Source organism: Ranitomeya variabilis, chromosome 6 (assembly GCF_051348905.1).
Source record: "Ranitomeya variabilis isolate aRanVar5 chromosome 6, aRanVar5.hap1, whole genome shotgun sequence".
NCBI lineage: Eukaryota > Metazoa > Chordata > Amphibia > Anura > Dendrobatidae > Ranitomeya > Ranitomeya variabilis.
Window position 1 is genome coordinate 496230913 of NC_135237.1, and position 19665 is coordinate 496250577.

Genomic DNA, 19665 nt, shown 5'->3' on the forward strand with positions numbered 1-19665 from the left:
TGAAATGACAAGATTGCTAGAATTAAGATAATCTGCCATATTTTTAGCATTTCCTCGAGCTGCCTCTTCTTCCTAACCTATTCCGGGCTAATTATTGGTTTTGCGATGTTGTACATCCCCGTGTAGGGTTTCCTGAGCAAAGTCACAATGTGGAAATGGAAATCTCCTGAATGGGTTAATGTCGCGTTAAGGATTACTCCAGCAAATTCAATATTAACTTTTTAAAAGCTACTGATTAGACTTTGAAAGATTTTGCAAGATTTGTTGGATTGTGACCTTGAAACGCCTTGTCAGGACTCGCGTTGTGTCCATCCCTGCCTGTATCCCCTATGGATGGGGCCGTCACCATATGCTACATTGGCTCTTATTGGACATTTACACTAATGGCTTTTTTTTCTAATAGGACCCAACACCTGGCACCATTCCTTTCCGATTGCTCTGGATGATCATCAGTCCCCTATAGATATCAAAACAAGTGACGCCAAATACGACTCGGCACTTAAACCATTGAGTATTAGCTATGACCCCTCTACGGCAAAAGGCATCGTAAATAATGGCCATTCCTTCAATGTTGAGTTTGACGATTCAGAGGACAAATCAGGTCAGTTTTTTGGTTTATTGATTTCTCTTTATCATTTACGATCATTGATGCTGAGATCGGGAGAAGATATTGTATTGTAATGGATTGTGTTATCAATGGAAATTCTTGGGGAGTTCATATAATATAGGATAACGTAACCCAGCTCGTTAGTCCACCATTCAACCATTAACATTCATCCATTCACTCACTCATTGGTACTAATGATATTTCTGTGACGTCAGGCACTTATTTGATACTTAAGAAGCCTTCATGCCTCACTCAGATGTCCATTTTTGTCTTGTACATGAATGAAAAAGGAAGGCTTTCCATCAGTATGCCGAATCAGAGTTTGGTCAGAATGTCAGGCTTTTCTGTCAGTGCAGGGACGGATATAGCAATGGTGCAACCTGTGCATCCATACAGGGGCCCAAGATGTAAGGGGGCCACATATACCTCCAAAGCAGGTGGATTTGTGTGTTATGATGAGCTATTGGGCTGCAGAGGGCCCATATATTGTTCTTGCACAGGGGTCTCTTCTGTGTGTCCGCACCCGTACCAGTGGTCAGTTGCAAAGCTTCTCCTGCCCACTGATGCCATCCCTGATTTTCACACACTCATAGACTTGCATCAGAAACTGACATCTCTGAGACCTTTTTATGCGGAGACGCTGTCTGCGAAGAAATGTACAGCCCCATAAATTTAAATTTATTTCATATAATATTTATACAGTGCCCTCATATTCCGCAGCGCTGTACATATAATATCATTAATGTCCCCATTGGGGCTCACAATCTACATTCCCTATCAGTATGTCTTTGAAGGAAATCCACGCCTACACGGGGAGAACATACAAACTCATTAGGCTAGTTTCACATTTGCGTTTAAAAACGCAGCGTTTAAAACGCAAACGCAGGTGGTGAAAAAAGGCATGTAAACGCGTGCAAACGCTGTGTTTTGTAGACGCATGCGTTTTCTCATGCGGTAAAAAAACGCGGCATTTTGACGCGTTTACATGCGTTTTTTCCTGCGTTTGCGTTTTTGAAACGCATGCTGAGAAGTGTGTGACCGCTGCCAATCATCAAAATTAGGGTTGAGCGAAACAGATCGGCCAATTTCAAAAGTCGGGTTTCGTTTTTTTTTTTATATATATATATATATATATATATATATATATAATTGAGACACATATATAAATATATATATTTATATTTACTTCAGAGCGATATAGCAGAAAAGCCGATTGCCGGCTTTTCATTTCTCCTGCCTAAAGCCGACAGGATATGAGACATTGTTTACATACAGTAAACCATCTCATATCCCCCTTTTTTTTGCATATTCCACACTACTGTTAGTAGTGTGTATGTGCAAAATTTCGGCTCTGTAGCTATTAAATTTAAGGGTTAAATCGCGGAAAAAATTGGCGTGGGATCCCGCGCAATTTTCTCCGCCAGAGTGGTAAAGCCAGTGACTGAGGGCAGATATTAATAGCCTGGAGAGGGTCCACGGTTATTGCCCCCCCCCCCGGCTAAAAACATCTGCCCCCAGCCACCCCAGAAAAGGCACATCTGGAAGTGCCAGAATAAGCGCATCTTCCAGATGTGCCTTTTCTGGGGTGGCTGGGGGCAGATGTTTTTAGCCAGGGGGGGGCCAATAACCGTGGACCCTCTCTAGGCTATTAATATCTGCCCTCAGTCACTGGCTTTACCACTCTGGCGGAGAAAATTGCGCAGGAGCTCACGCCAATTTTTTCCGCGATTTAACCCTTAAATTTAATAGCTACAGCGCCGAAATTTTGCACATACACACTACTAACATTAGTAGTGTGGAATATGCAAAAAAAAAGGGGGATATGAGATGGTTTACTGTATGTAAACCATGTCTCATATCCTGTCGGGTTTAGGCAGGAGAAATGAAAAGCCGGCAATTGAATTACCGGCTTTAGGGTTAGGGGTAGGGTTAGGGGTAGGGTTAGGGGTAGGGTTAGGGTTAGGGTTTGGATCCCTTTATCACCTTGATGGTGGGGGGTGGCTTATCAGTGTGTATTCTTGTTTTTTTCTATTGAAACGCATGCGCTTAAAACGCAACCAAACGCATGTGCTTAAAAACGCATGCGTTTACACAGACAGCAATACGTTTTTTTGCCGCAAAAAACGCATGCGTTTTTTTGTCGCAAAAAAACGCCTCTAGAAATTACTACATGTTGCATTTCTGCAACAAAACGCAAGCATAGAAAAGACGCATGCGTCGTCAAACGCAGCAAAACGCATACAAAAAAATGCATGCGTTTTTAATGTTAAATATAGGAGAAAAAAAAGCATGCGTTTTTTTGCGCTAAAACGCAGCGGCAAAAAACGCAAATGTGAAACCAGCCTAAGATGTTGTCCTTGGTGGAATTTGAACCCAGGACCCCTGCGCTGGCAAGGCTGCAGTGCTAACCACTGAGCCACCATACACTGCTAACCACTGAGTCACCATGCTGCCAGTATAGTACGTAATAATATATGGCCATCGCTTGTTGACTGGACCACCACAGATCCTCAGGGCAAAGGGGCTGCAGTGCTAGGTAAATTATTAAGCGCTGCAGCTCATTTGTACAAAGAACACAGGACGGCCATCTTCACTTGCTCCCCATCCTCACATCACCACTTCTGTACCTTCAGTCTCATGCTTGGGGGGCTGGATCCCACCTTATCCTGGAATATACCGAACCATTACATGATGGGAATACTCCTTTATCCTATGACGCTGATTATTCCATATATAACGTTACCAATGCAGCTCCTGGACCCAGACACCTGTAGAAGTCTCTTCCGTATCCCCCCAGGGCACGGGCATACAGCCACACTGTGCTCGCTGTGAATGGCAGCCTGTTCTGCTGGAGGGCGGTGTATGCGGCTCTGCACCTGCAGATACAGGCGGCACAGTCATTGTTACTGCTTATCTGCTAGAGATATGTTGTGTACACAGCTTAGAAATGTTCAGCTACTGTAATACAGAGATATTTCCTGATCCCAGGCAGCGGACATTCATATCATGTGTCAGTGTTCACTGCAGAAACCAGGAATTATCATTATTAGCTGTGAATGTGTAACGTCCTTATAGCGGTAATATACCAGCCATATAAATAACCCTACGGGGCGGGCGGCTGTCTGTACTCCATATGCTCCATTCGTAGGTGTCTAGATATTCACTGTATTCTACATGGTTGCTTGTATTTTTGTATTTTGTTTTTCTGCACATATTTTCTTGAACATTAAAAATGTTTGACTTGCAGACGTAGCAGAGCTTAGTGTGTCACATAGAGGAGGGGAGGAGTGCAGCAAATGGAGAAGGCATCAGTGAAATGACAAACTCATCTCTATCCTATCTATATACATAATCGTCTAAGGGTCACTTCCGTCTGTCTGTCTGTCACGGAAATCCCACGTCGACCAATCAGCGACGGGCACAGTCCGGCCACGAATTTGCCCCTTCCTACTCTCTGTCAGTGCCCCCTCCAGTCAGCGCTCACACAGGGTTAATGGCTGCGTTACACCGCGTTATGCCGCGGTGTAACGCAGTCCGTTAACGCTGCTATTAACCATGTGTGACCAACTTTTTACTATTGATGCTGCCTATGCAGCATCAATAGTAAAAAGGTCTAATGTTAAAAATAATAAACAAAATAAAAAATCATTATATACTCACCGTCCGTCGCCTTTCCCGCTGCTCCTCGCGATGCTCCGGTCCATGCATTGCGGTCTCACGAGATGATGACATAGCGGTCTCGCGAGACCGCTACGTCATCATCTCGCGAGACCGCAATGCATTCTTGGAACCGGAGCGTCGTGAGGAGCATCGGTAAATGCCGGGGCTGGATCCGGGGGCCGACAGAAGGTGAGTATATAACTATTTTTTATTTTAATTCTTTTTTTTAGCACGGATATGGTGCCCACATTGCTATATACTACATGGGCTGTGTTAGATACTGCATGGGCTGTGTTATATACTACGTCTCTGTGCTATATACTACGTGGCTGTGGTATATATTACATGGCTGGGCAATATACTATATCGCTGTGCTCTATACTATGTGGCCTGTGTTATATTCTGCATGGGCTGTGTTATATACTACGTGACTGTGCTATATACTACGTGGCAGTGCAATATATTACGTGGCTGGGCAATATATTATGTGGCTGGGCAATATACTACGTGGGCTGTGTTATATACTGCATGGTCTGTGTTATATACTACGTCTCTGTGCTATATACTACATGGCTGTGGTATATATTACATGGCTGGGCAATATACTACATCGCTGTGCTCTATACTACGTGGCCTGTGTTATATACTGCATGGGCTGTGTTATATACTACATCTCTGTGCTATATACTACGTGGCTGTGCTATATACTACGTGGCTGTGCAATATATTACGTGACTGTGCGATATATTACGTGGCTGTGCAATATATTACGTGCCTGGGCAATATACTACGTGTCTGTGCTATATACTAAGGGGGCTGTGCTATATACTACGTGGCTGGGCAATATACAAAGTGGGCTGTGTTATATACTACGTGGGCTGTGTTATATACTACATGGGCTGTGTTATGTTCTATGTGGGCTGTGTTATACACTACGTGGGCTGTGTTATATACTACGTGGGCTGTGTTATATACTACGTGGGCTGTGTTATATACTACGTGGCTTTGCTACTTGGCTGTGCTATATTTCTCTTCTGTATCTGTGCATCATAAATCGTGTTATGTGTTAAAGTGGAGGGCCCACTGAGACCCCTTTCGCCCGGGGCCCTCAAAAACCTGGAGCCGGCCCTGGCTTCACTGATTGTTCGCGGCCGGGCGTGACCAATCAGCGACAGGCGCAGTCCGGCCGCGAATTGGCGCAGAATTTGAACCACGCTTCGCTAATTGGTCGCGCCCGGCTGGCCGAATCCTGTGTATAAATTGCATTATTCTGAAAACTTCATAAATAAACTACATACATATTTTAGAATACCCGATGCGTTAGAATCGGGCCACCATCTAGTCTATCTATCTCTATATATCTATCTAACTATCTATCTATTATCTATCCATCTATCTATCTATCTATCTATCTATCTATCTATCTATCTATCTATCTATCTATCTATCTATTCATCTATTATCTATCTATCATCTATCTATTTCTATCTATCTATCTATCTATCTATCTATCTATCTATCTATCTATCTATCTATCTATCTATCTATCTATCTATCTATTATATCTATCTATCTATCCATCCATATATCTATCTCTCTATCCATCTATCTATCTATTATATTTTATTACCTATATGGCGGTATTTTATTTCATATATACAATATTGCGGTATTTTATGACAAGTGATTTTTTATGCACTATGTGGGAAATGCGCTTATCCTGCGCCTTAAAACAGTGCCATAATGACGTTTTAAATACAAACTATGGACACGTGCAGCAGTCAGAACCTTTCCCAATATGGCGATCTTTTTTTCTTCAGCACCGCATTTCGCGGGTGCATACACATTTGGAATTATGGGAAGGTTGTTATGTCGTCACAGACATGCGCCATAGACTCCTGAGGACGCCGAGGATCTAGCATGTATTTTCAGTGAAGATGTGAGTGTGTTTTTAGTCTTTTTGGCGTGCAACACCTGCGACTAATTAATCACATGATATTTGCAATATTAGTACTTTGTACACTATATATCACTATACATGTATAAGATATTTTATGAAAGATTTTGTATATTTGCACTTAGCACTTTAATCTATGTAATACGGTGATTAGGTCTTCACAAATCATGTTTGAAATTTTATGCTAATTAATTCATTAATGACATGTGCACCCTATATATGTCTGTAGCACTGCTTGATTCATTGCTTGAAAAAGGATTTGTTTTATCCGAAACTTTGTCACGCCACAGGGCATTAAAGTCCTCTTTTTTTACATCTTTGTGTGCTGTTTCCCTTTTTGTTTACTATCTATTATCTATGTATTATCTATCTATCTATTCATCTATCTATCTATCTATCTATCTATCTATCTATCTATCTATCTATCATCTATCTATTCATGTATCTATTTATCTGTTATCTATCTGTCATCTATCTATTATCTATCTATCCATCTATCATCTATCTATTATCTATCTATCTATCTATTCATCTATTATCTATCTATCTATTATCTGTCTATCCATCTATTATCATCTATCTATTTATCTATCTATCTATCTATCTATCTATCTATCTATCTATCTATCTATCTATCTATCATTTATTTATCTATCCATGTATTATCTATCTATTATCTATCTATCTATTTATTCATCTATTATCTATCTATCCATCTATCTATTCATCTATTATCTATCTATCTATCTATCTATCTATCTATCCATCTATTATCTATCTATCCATCTATTATTTATCTCTCTATCATCTATCTATCTATTATCTATGTATTCATGTATCTATCTATCTATCATCTATCTATTCATGTGTCTATCTATCTAGCATCTATCTATCTATTTATTCATGTATTATCTATCTATCTATTATCTGTCTATCTATTATCATCTATCTATTATCTATCTATCTAGCATCTATCTATTTATCTTTTATCTATCTATCTATCTATCTATCTATCTATTTTCTATCTATCTATCTATCTATCTATCTATCTATCTATCTATCTATCTATCTATCTATTTTCTATCTATCTATCATCTATCTGTCTATCTATCTATCTATCTATCTATCTATCTATCTATCTATCTATCTATCTATCTATCTATCTGTCTGTCTGTCTATCTATCTATCTATCTATCTATCTACAGTATCTATTATCTATCTATCTATTTATTCATCTATTATCTATCTATCTATTCATCTATTATCTATTTGTCTATTATCTATCTATCTATCTATCTATCTATCCATCTATTATCTATCTATCTATCCATCTATCTATCTATCTATCATCTATCTATCTATCTATCTATCTATCTATCTATCTATCTATCTATCTATTATCTATCTATCTATCTATCTATCTATCATCTATCTATCTATCTATCTATCTATCTATCTATCTATCTATCTTTCCATTCCTCGCCAGCTCTCACGCTATAATAACGAGAAGTACAAGTCCTCACATTCCTCACATATGACAGGTAGCGCCCAGCCCGGATCCGGAGTCATTGTAGCATTTATTGACTGCACTAAGTGCAGGAACAGTATTAAAATCCAGTTTATAAGATCGTTATCGTTCACCTTGAGAATCACCTGTTCAAGAAGATCACCTGTTTTATAGAAAGAGGCATTTACTTTTTCCCACATCTGCACAGTGTCCACCATCCTTGCTGGTTCACCTTGGGGGGCTGCAGGGTGGGTGGGGATATGATGGTAATAGACAGTGTTTCCTGCGGAGCGCCGCAGCCATTAGTATCTGTGTGATGCTGCGTTCCTGCTAACAGCTTGCAGAGTCCCCAGACAGATATAAGGAGCATGTTGGTAGCAATAAATTAAGCTGTTAATTATTGCACTCATTAATATCCCTGCCTGCAGGTGTTTTACACATGGACAAGGTGCCGGATTATGGCTGCGGCTGTGCGGGCAGAGCTGGAGAACTTAGCTGCTAACATTGTGTGTGCATTGCGGCACTGCAGTGTCGGCTCGCTAGTTACTAGTTGGAGGGGCTGTTCAGGTCTTTGTGCTTGATCACAATAGTGTATAGTGTATCAGCGCGGCCCCCCAGTCTGTAGGACGGAATGAGTCACCAAAATAATTTGGTGGATAGATCCACAATTGGATCTAAGTACCCGTCCTCCTGAAATGTAGCTATTAGGCGACCTAGTTTTCCATTTAGACTGTAGCAGTGGTTTATTATAGTATGAAGGGAAAGTGGCGTGCACCTCGATCTATCCCCTGTGCATACGCCGTATACCTATAGTACAAGGCAGGAAGGGGTTAATGGTGGCATGAACAGTTCTGCCGCTTTCTAACATGGTTTTGTATGTCATATTCTCAGTTTTCCGATTTTTGCTTGAATTTAGTAAATTAGTTATGGTTTCTGTGTAGAGGATGCAAACATTAGACACAAAGGTAAAACTCATTCTAATGTGTTCCCGGATTTAAAGCCATCAACCCAAGTCCTGCACTCATCATCTTCAATGGGTAAAATGGCAAACACAAAAACAACTGTATGTTCTCCAGAGCAGGCGCAGATATGAAATGAAGCTGGGGACGTAGACTCTGATTTAGTAACGGAACCTGATAGTAAATGCGCAAGGGCAAAACTTAGTGGGCGATTGCCGTAACAGCGGGGCAGTAATGGCAATCTATCAGGCTGCGATGAATAATTTGATGAGGACCATGACTGGAAGGGTAGAAAGCACCACCTCGATGACTGAAACAGAAGGTATGTGATGCAATCACCCAAGGATAAAAAGTGGTTTTTAAGATAAGAAGTAGAACGTTTTGCTTGAGAAGACCATGTCAGTGATGCACATTGCACCACTATCAAGACATTTGGGGCAGTTTAATATCGAAAAAGGACCTGACAGGTTCCGTTAAGGTCCAGTTGTCAAGATTTCAACACAATGACAGAACTGGGTCTATAAATGGGTCATGTACGGGGGACAGCCAGAATTTTTGATGTATAGACATAATCAGGTCATTCCAGTCCCCATACAGATCTCAGTTAGGAAAGATACTTCATCATACATCAAAATTGGCGGGATGTCTCCATGCTCATGGTGTCAACTACCAATCCAACAAGAACGTTTATTAGATGCACTGTAAAAATGCATATAGTCTAGAGCAAATATCTGTGTAATTATTAGATTTGGTTTTGTGACTTCAGTGGATTAGTAAGTGAATGCAGATGGATCGCAGTTTTGTCCTTTGAACCAACATATCAAACAAGACAACTAGTTTGAAGGCCTTAATTCCCAATGAGGAGGCTTTATGTAGACCTACAGCTTGGATGGTACAGACATAGGAGGTGAAATTGCCACACCATGCAAATTGCAATACAGTGAAATTGCAACACCATGAAGGAAAACTTGTGTAATTATATAAATCACAGGATGGATAGTCATGTTACTGATCTGAAAATGATGAAAAAAAAGGAAACAGAATTTTCAAAAATATATCAATTTATGGCAGGATATCACTGAGGTTATTAGTGGTTGTCTGAAGAAAAATCTGCTACGCTGAATCTACTTGGGCAGATAAATTATCAAGATCCGCTGCTGGCAGCTCCCTTTGCAATTGTCCACCAATGATATCCCAGATGTTCTTCATGGGAGACAAGTCCAGAGACGCTGTAGGCTATGGTAACGCATTTTAGCCATGTAGGATGCTCACAGTAGCATGAGCAACATGCGTCCTGGAGATTTCTTAAGGAGAAATGGCTCCGGAGACACTTTCATGTTCATTGGTGAAGGCCTCTTCATCGTTTTGCCTATTTCGTCTCCAGACCAGTCTATAACTCTCATTTCTTCCAATACAAATCAGGATTTATTGCTGTAGAGGATAGACCTCCATTGCTGTTTTGCTGTACACTATGATAGCCTGAAATCGGCGGCATGAGTTCAATGGAACAGTTGCAGTGGGACATCTGGCTTGTAGTCCAATGTCAGGCAAATGCCTTCTGATATCTTATGTAGACGCCTTTAGTCTTCATTTCATGTACACTAACAGTTCAGAGTTACATTTTTAGTTGTGGAATTGGTGATACAACCATTTCTCTAAAACATCTCAATAGCCATTTTTCAACACAATAACAACAACAGGCCACATATTTCTCTTGCTACTGTGAGGAGCCTGCATGGTCTAAATGTGTTACCATGGCCTGCAGCATGTCCAGACTTGTATACCATAAAGCACATCTGAGATGTCATTGGTCGGAAATTGCAAAGAAGCTGCCAGCAGCAGATCTTGATGATTTTCCCAATTGCATTCTGCGTGACAAAACATTCCTCAGACTATCATTAATAATCTCTTTAATAGCAGCCAAGACGTGTAAATGCGGGGTTTCCTCACGTTGCGTTCGTACTCGATACTGAATACGTTTTTAAAATGTTTCCATTTTCTCATCAATTGCATATCATTAGCATGTTTATCCATCCTGTGATTTCCATCATTCCACAACTTTTCCTTCTCGGTGTTGCAATTTCAATGTTGAGGCTGTGCATGTCATCCAACAGAACCACTGTGACGAAAAAAAAAAATGACAATGCCAGGAAAAAGACTTGGAGCCTGAATAATTTGTATGTAGAGGAATCAATAGCTGTCACCTTTATTGAGTTACCTGTTTTTATCATTATTGGACTTCATTACGTGTTGCAGCAATTTATTAGCTTTGTAATACAGTGAATGAATTATGCTTATTATGTGCCTATGTGTCATACCTGGTACCAACAATATCATTTAGTGGCTCCATAGAGAGCCTTTATCTACGGTAATAATGACCCCTGGCGTTATAAATAATGCAATTACCCAGATAATTAGACCAACAAAAATAAAATTGGTGTACAACCAAAATATAGCAAATATCCGAAAAAAGGGAAGTACTACTCAAACGTATAAAATATGAAATACTTTATTAGTTCATTTATTTAAAAAGACAAAAATAATAATAAATAAATGTATACATGATACTCAAAAACAAGGGGGTAGGGCAAAGTAAACCAGAGCAATCCAGATACACAGAGTAATTTACACACAGAAATTATATGTTGTGTTGAATAAATACACTTTATACACCAGCAGGTGTCGCTACAGCTCGCATGATAATGAGAGGTAGTACGTGGGTAGAAAAGAAGAAGAGCTCTAGCAATAAATATAAAGTGTCACTGCATGTGCGGAACTAAATCCATCGATAGATAGTAATTAATCAATCTCCTACAGAAAGTATACAAAAATAAAGTGTCTTATGCATGTGCAATTGTATGAGTCAAGGGCACGAGTGCAAAAAGGTTTAGGAGAGTGCAACATGGCAGTCAAGTTTCAATATACAAACGAAAATAGTATGGTGTATTGAATAAATACATTTATACACCAGCAGATGTCGCCACAGCTCACATGATAATAAAGAGGTAGTCCATTGGTAAAAAGAAGAAAAAAGAGCTCTAGCAATAAATATAAAGTGTCACTGCATGTGCAGAGCTAAATCTATGGATAAGTAATAATAGATCAATCTCCTAGGGAGAATATGCAAAGGTAAAGTGTCTTATGCATGTGCAAAAAATCAGGAGAGTGCAACATGGCAGCAAAGTGTCAATATACAAATACCTGCTGGTGGGTGTTGGTAGGTGGATCGCAGTGGGCAGGGAAAGCTCTTCTTCTTTTCTACCCACGTACTACCTCTCATTATCATGCGAGCTGTAGCGACACCTGCTGGTGTATAAAGTGTATTTATTCAACACAACATATAATTTCTGTGTGTAAATTACTCTGTGTATCTGGATTGCTCTGGTTTACTTTGCCCTACCCCCTTGTTTTTGAGTATCATGTATACATTTATTTATTATTATTTTTGTCTTTTTAAATAAATGAACTAATAAAGTATTTCATATTTTATACGTTTGAGTAGTACTTCCCTTTTTTCGGTTATAAATAATGCGATGTGTAGTAGTTTGTGAAAGTATTACCAAGAACAAGGGCGTCCACTGTTCCCGTCCTTCTCCCGTCCTTCTCCATTTGCCTATGACTTTGCCTGCCTCGTAACAAAGCTTTCTTTGTCCGTGTTTATTTAACTGTCCGCTGTGTCACTTTGTGAGCAGAAAATTGTTAACAAGCTGTCAGGATGAGAGTCGTCAAACACGCTCAAAATCCAAAATTAATTCACCGAGACAAAATAAATACCGAACCTCTGAACCTTCTAATATTTTATGGCTTTTGATATGTTATGTACATAAATGTGTAATATTCTGCTCCCCTTTAATTAGATACAGTGCCTTGCGAAAGTATTCAGCCCCCTGGAACTTTTCAACCTTTTCCCACATATTATGCTTCAAACATAAAGATACCACATGTAAATTTTTGGTGAAGGATCAACAACAAGTGGTACACAATTGTGAAGTTGAATGACATTTGTTTGTTATTTTAAAATTTTGTGGAAATTCAAAAACTGAAAAGTGGGGCGTGCAATATTATTCGGCCCCTTTACTCTCAGTGCAGCAAACTCACTCCAGAAGTTCATTGTGGATCTCTGAATGATCCAATGCTGTCCTAAATGCCTAATGATGATAAATATAATCCACCTGTGTGTAATCAAGTCTCTGTATAAATGCACCTGCTCTGCGATAGTCTCAGGGTTCTGTTTGAAGCACAGAGAGCATCATGAAGACCAAGGAACAAAACAGGCAGGTCCGTGATACTGTTGTAGAGAAGTTTAAAGCCGGATTTGGATCCAAAATGATTTCCAAAACGTTAAACATTCCAAGGAACACTGTGCAAGCGATCATATTGAAATGGAAGGAGTATCATACCACTGCAAATCTACCAAGACCCGGCTGTCCCTCTAAACTTTCATCTCAAACAAGGAGAAGACTGATCAGAGATGCAACCAAGAGGTCCATGATCACTCTGGATGAACTGCAGAGATCTACAGCTGAGGTGGGACAGTCTGTCCATAGGACAACAATCAGTCGTACACTGCACAAATCTGGCCTTTATGGAAGAGTGGCAAGAAGAAAGCATTTCTCAAAGATATCCATGAAGAGTGTCGTTTAAAGTTTGCAACAAGCCACCTGGGAGACACACCAAACATGTGGAAGAATGTGCTCTGGCAACACATCTCATCACCTTGAACACACCATACCCACTGTCTAACATGGTGCTGGCAGCATCATGGTTTGGGCCTGCTTTTTTTCAGCAGGGACAGGGAAGATGTTTAAAATTGATGGGAAGATGGATGGAGCCAAATGCAGGACCATTCTTGAAGAAAACCTGTTGGAGTCTGCAAAAGACCTGAGACTGGGACGAAGATTTGTCTTCCAACAAGACTATGATCCCAAACATAAAGCAAAATCTACAATGGAATGGTTCACAAATAAACGTATCCAGGTGTTAGAATGGCCAAGTCAAAGTCCAGACCTCAATCCAATCGAGAATTTGTGGAAAGAGCTGAAAACTGCTGTTCACAAACGATCTCCACCAAACCTCACTGAGCTTGAGCTGTTTGCCAAGGAAGAATGGGCAAGAATTTCAGTCTCTCGATGTACAAAACTGATAGAGACATACCCCAAGGGACTTGCAGCTGTAATCGCAGCAGAAGGTGGCGCAACAAAGTATTAAGTTAAAGGGGCCGAATAATATTGCACGCCCCACTTTTCAGTTTTTGAATTTCCACAAAAAGTTAAAATAACCAATAAATTTCGTTCAACTTCACAATTGTGTTCCACTTGTTGATTCTTCACCAAAAATGTACATTTGGTATCTTTATGTTTGAAGCATGATGCAGTACAGACCAAAAGTTTGGACACCCCTTCTCTTTTAAATATTTTTCTGTATTTTCATGACTATGAAAATTGTACATTCACACTGAAGGCATCAAAACTATGAATTAACACATGTGGAATTATATACTTAACAAAAAAGTGTGAAACAACTTTTTGCTTTGATGACTTCTTTGCACACTCTTTGCATTCTCTTGATGAGCTTCAAGAGGTAGTCACCGGGAATGGTCTTCCAACAATCTTGAAGGAGTTCCCAGAGATGCTTAGCACTTGTTGGCCCTTTTGCCTTCACTCTGCGGTCCAACTCACCCCAAACCATCTTGATTGGGTTCAGGTCTGGTGACTGTGGAGGCCAGGTCATCTGGCGTAGCACCCCATCACTCTCCTTCTTGGTCAAATAGCCCTTACACAGCCTGGAGGTGTGTTTGGGGTCATTGTCCTGTTGAAAAATAAATGATGGTCCAACTAAACGCAAACGGGATGGAATAGCATGCCGCTGCAAGATGCTGTGGTAGCCATGCTGGTTCAGTATGCCTTCAATTTTGAATAAATCCCCAACAATGTCACCAGCAAAGCACCCCCACACCATCACACCTCCTCCTCCATGCTTCACGGTGGGAACCAGGCATCAAAGATCCCAAATTTGGACTCATCAGAAACACAGATTTCCACTGGTCTAATGTCCATTCCTTATGTTCTTTAGCCCAAACAAGTCTCTCCTGCTTGTTGCCTGTCCTTAGCAGTGGTTTCCTAGCAGCTATTTTACCATGAAGGCCTGCTGCACAAAGTCTCCTCTTAACAGTTGTTGTAGAGATGTGTCTGCTGCTAGAACTCTGTGTGGCATTGACCTGGTCTCTAATCTCAGCCGCTGTTAACCTGCAATTTCTGAGGCTGGTGACTCGGATAAACTAATCCTCAGAAGCAGAGGTGACTCTTGGTCTTCCTTTCCTGGGGCGGTCCTCATGTGAGCCAGTATCTTTATAACGCTTGATGTTTTTTTCCACTACACTTGAGGACACTTTCAAAGTTTTCCCAATTTTTCAGACTGACTGTCTTTCATTTCTTAAAGTAATCATAGCCACTCGTTTTTCTTTACTTAGCTGCTTTTATCTTGCTATAATACAAATTCTAACAGTCTATTCAGTAGGACTATCAGCTCTGTATCCACCAGACTTCTGCACAACACAACTGATGGTCCCAACCCCATTTATAAGGCAAGAAATCCCACTTATTAAACCTGACAGGGCACACCTGTGAAGTGAAAACCATTCCCGGTGACTACCTCTTGAAGCTCATCAAGAGAATGCCAAGAGTGTGCAAAGCAGGTGCAGCGCCCCAGAGTCCTGGTCGTTGCAGTACTGTGGCTCCTCCACTATGGGGAGCCATGGTGCGTCCGATGGCACTGAAGGAGTTCATCTGACCAGGTATCACAGACACCAATACATTTCACAGCCGGGCCTCCGGGGGGAGCTAAGGGTTCTATTCATTAGGCCACTCCCCACCATAGTGGGTAAACTGGGGGTCAGGCAGGAAGTTAGATCAGAAAGCTGACTGGATTGGACGAAGCAACACCTAGTGGCAGAGGGTGTTGTGGAGGAAGAGACAGTAGGGTCTCTGTCAGGGGTGGGATCCTGACAGAGGCTTGGCATTGAAAAGAACGTAACGGGTCCGCGCCAGCTCCGGGAAGCGGCGGCATCCAAGAAAGGACTAGAAGCGAGATAGATTGTGCTGAGTGAGAAACGAGATCAAGCAATAGGAGAATTCCAGTAGGGGTCGTGCTGTAAGACCGGAGCAACACCCTACTGAGGCGCACTACCGGTGGCCGGAACGCCGAGGGAGTATTATAACATTCAGCTTCAAGCAATACTCTAAACAGCGGCAGGACAGTCAGTTTAAGGCGGGCTGTCTAACACATATCACCTATGAAGTCTTGGGAGGCAATTGCGGGAGAGGGGCGTCTCTAGGGTCCCGGAAGAACTCCAGGCCTATCCGACAAACGGGTGCCGTTCTAACTGTAACATCAGGAAGGGACGGAAGATTAGAAGAACATCATTTAATCGAGTTGTGAGGGAACTTAAGAAACAGACACAACGGTTGTGGGGTACTTTCCGTAAGCACAGCAGGGAAGGACTACAACACATAGCGCTAAGAAGGAAGGCACCGATTTCCACCTGTGAAGTGAACTCTGGAGGTGCCATTGGACCGGCCGGACTTGCGCAGCCTGGTGAACCGTATTCTGGACTGAGGACTCAGAGATCTCCAGTAAAGAGGTAAAGAGACTGCAACCTGGTGTCCTCGTTATTTACCGCGATCTGCACCCCACAACTGCACCGTTACAACACCACTTACTGCACCGGACGTCCCCCACTGACAGACAGGGCCACGGACCGGGTCTAGCCACCGTGACAACCCCAGGACTGAGACCCAGAGGCCCGGCTCCGGGTACCCCTCGGCCCTGCGGCGGTGTGGGGGCGCTCCAAACTTGGCGTCACGAACAGGATTTACTTAAGCCTAAAGAATCAGGTCATGTGTGCCTTGGAACTGTGATTTATTGTGCTTGGACTGTACTTTATTGCAAAGACTGTGGATTGTCACTTGCCGCCAAAAGTTCGCGCCAAAAGCCGCCGCCATTGCTACGCCAGAGAAGAAGGAGGGCGTGCCATGGGAGGAGACTACCAGGGTGGCGCGAGAAATGGCTACCGCCCCCTGCGCTTCTGGCTGCAATGTGAGGACCTGCCTTCAAGCAGAGGACGACCCCCTGATTTGCAACAGCGGGAAGCCGGAGATGGAGAAGCTCGGCCCCGGAGAAATGGCGGAGTCCGATGCATGCATTGCCACCGATCAGCAGACCATGACGAAGAACAGCGAGTGCCGGAACGGGGAAAAAGCAGTCCCGGTTTGCCCTCGTTCACCGGAGGCGGACCCGTGTCCCCTGCAGCCGGAGGATCCGAAGCCCCTGGAACAGATAGCGGAGCTGAGTCCACCAATCCCGATCTCGGAGCCAGCGGAGGAGGAACCACAGCGAGCGGAGCCGCGTCCGGGGACCGTATTGGAAGAGCCGCAGTCCGGGCTGCAGCCGATTTCAGTGTCCTTGTCAGCGGAACGGATCGACACCGGTGGAATCACATCAGGCGCAGGTATGGAAAGCGCCCCTACTCCCCCGGCCGATTCTGCTCCCCGGACTGGTCCGGTTCCCCCGATCGATCCCGCTCCTGTGAGCGCTCCTCACCCCAGCAATAATCGTTTCTTCTCGGTGGAGCGGGTGATCCTCACCTCTAACACGATGGGGAAACTAGTGCCTCCGCTACTAACCCAGATGGGAGAACCCATAGATGTGGGCCCAGACGGGGTGGTCCTCCGGTGGGCCACCCCCTGGACCGGGCCGGATGGAGCCCGGGAGGACGGCCTCACCCTTGCCGTGCTCACCTGGGAGCAATATAAGCAATGCCTAATCCATCACTGGAAGGATCGAGACGAGGTTGAACAACCGGATACGCAACGCAGAAAGTCTGTGCAAGGCAGGAAAGGCGTGGTAAAGCGGGGGACTGTGTTGGCCTTCCACCCGAAGAGGGGTTGGGGTTCCATCCAGGAGCCGGGGCTACCCACTGACGTCTTTGTTACAAGTTACAATGTGAAAACTCCCTGCTGCGACCGGAATGGCGACCCACTACGAAGGGGGGACCAGGTGACGTACACCCGTCACAGGAGCGCACAAGGGTGGTGTGCTCGGGATGTTCGGCGATGTGAACCTGAGGGGGCGTCACCTGTTGCCCCGATCATGACAGATCCAGATTTGTCAGATCTTGTGACCATCACCACCGTACGCGTAGTAGCGGCTGCTGAACTCGCAAGCAAGGTCAGCCTTCAGATCCAGACACCAGGTGGTCTGACGGCCCCTGCGGGACCTGCTACCGGCGTAGATGCCGCAGCGGTCGGAGGTCAGGGACCAAGACCGCCAGAATAAGAATAAACCTCGATACCCTGAATCTGTAAATAGTTACTGTTCCACTACTTTGTTGCTATACCCGTAAAGGGTTAACTCTTAAAGGGATCCCTTTGTTGACCCGGGATCCCTATTGTATGTTTTTGTTACCAAAAGTTTTGCACAAGTTTTAAAAACTGCTGAATCATGAACAGTGCATGATCCGAACTCTTTTGTATATAGTTTGCACCTTATTAAAGGCGCTCCCTACTGGTTTTACTTAAACAAGAACTCTTTGCGAAGATACCGCACTGGAACCTTTGATGAGTATGGACTGGTAGCTTGAGAAGATACGCTACCTCACAGAGACTTGGTCCTCTCTTAAAGGGGATGTTCATTTGTCACGCTTCGATAGTAATATTGCTTAAGATGAGTAGCAATAATGTCTTGACCAAAGGAAATGATGATAATGTTTATATGAGAAAAGTTATATGTGTTTAACTGGTTACATGTGAAGAAATATTGATAATGTGCTCTGAGAAGTGAAAGGTGAAAGATAGAAGAAGGATGCAGTGGGCCCGTAGAGATAGATGGGGTGTCCAGCATGCAAGAAAGGAAGAAAGATAATGAGAATGCTTAATGTTCGATAGAAAATGTTTTGATAATGCTGATAGAAAGTTAGGATAGAAGGTAAACCCTGAGTCCTCATAGGAGTCATGTAGAGATGGCTCAGTGCTCTCAAACTGAAAGTATGTTATGTTCTATACTGTGTATAGTAGTTGAAAAGGCAGTAGGCCCTGGCTGAACGGGGCGGTCCTGTAACAGAAAGGAGAGGCAGTAGGTCTGGTGCCAATAGGACAGGCGGTCCTGCAGATCCAAAGTAGGAGAATGAGAAAGTTAAAATGCCTTATAATGTGATTATAGGAAGGTCTTTAGTGGATAAAGAGTGTATGTCCTTAAAGGCAAAGTTAAATTATTGTTCAATAATGTTTGCACTTAGTAGGATACCCGGTTGGGTAAGAAAAGTTAATTATAGCATGTTGCTATGACATTTTTGCCATGTTTGTAACGTTCAAGTGTCCTTACCTCCCATAAAGGGAAGCCTGTTCAAGTATACTTATTGTCATTGCACTCAACAAAATTGTATGTCTTTTTGCTAACTTGTATTGTTGTTTTCTTCCCAGTCCCGGAGTACTGTGTTTAACCAGGGGGGAGTGCAGCGCCCCAGAGTCCTGGTCGTTGCAGTACTGTGGCTCCGCCACTATGGGGAGCCATGGTGCGTCCGATGGCACTGAAGGAGTTCATCTGACCAGGTATCACAGACACCAATACATTTCACAGCCGGGCCTCCGGGGGGAGCTAAGGGTTCTATTCATTAGGCCACTCCCCACCATAGTGGGTAAACTGGGGGTCAGGCAGGAAGTTAGATCAGAAAGCTGACTGGATTGGACGAAGCAACACCTAGTGGCAGAGGGTGTTGTGGAGGAAGAGACAGTAGGGTCTCTGTCAGGGGTGGGATCCTGACAGAGGCTTGGCATTGAAAAGAACGTAACGGGTCCGCGCCAGCTCCGGGAAGCGGCGGCATCCAAGAAAGGACTAGAAGCGAGATAGATTGTGCTGAGTGAGAAACGAGATCAAGCAATAGGAGAATTCCAGTAGGGGTCGTGCTGTAAGACCGGAGCAA

At 43.0% G+C, this 19665-nt stretch overlaps 2 protein-coding genes across 4 annotated transcripts in view; one reads left to right on the plus strand and one right to left on the minus strand.

Annotated features, from left to right (window-relative positions):
• LOC143782854 (E3 ubiquitin-protein ligase RNF31-like) overlaps positions 1 to 19665 on the minus strand; it is a 346633-nt gene that overhangs the window by 216845 nt on the left and 110123 nt on the right. The gene's annotated exons all lie outside the window — the stretch shown is intronic.
• Positions 1 to 19665, plus strand: part of LOC143782853 (carbonic anhydrase 2-like) — a 67514-nt gene that overhangs the window by 17405 nt on the left and 30444 nt on the right. For all 3 annotated transcript variants that reach the window (XM_077270770.1, XM_077270771.1, XM_077270772.1), the window contains exon 3: positions 404 to 601. In XM_077270770.1, the coding sequence (XP_077126885.1) occupies positions 404 to 601 (198 nt within the window). The remainder of the gene's footprint in view (positions 1 to 403; positions 602 to 19665) is intronic.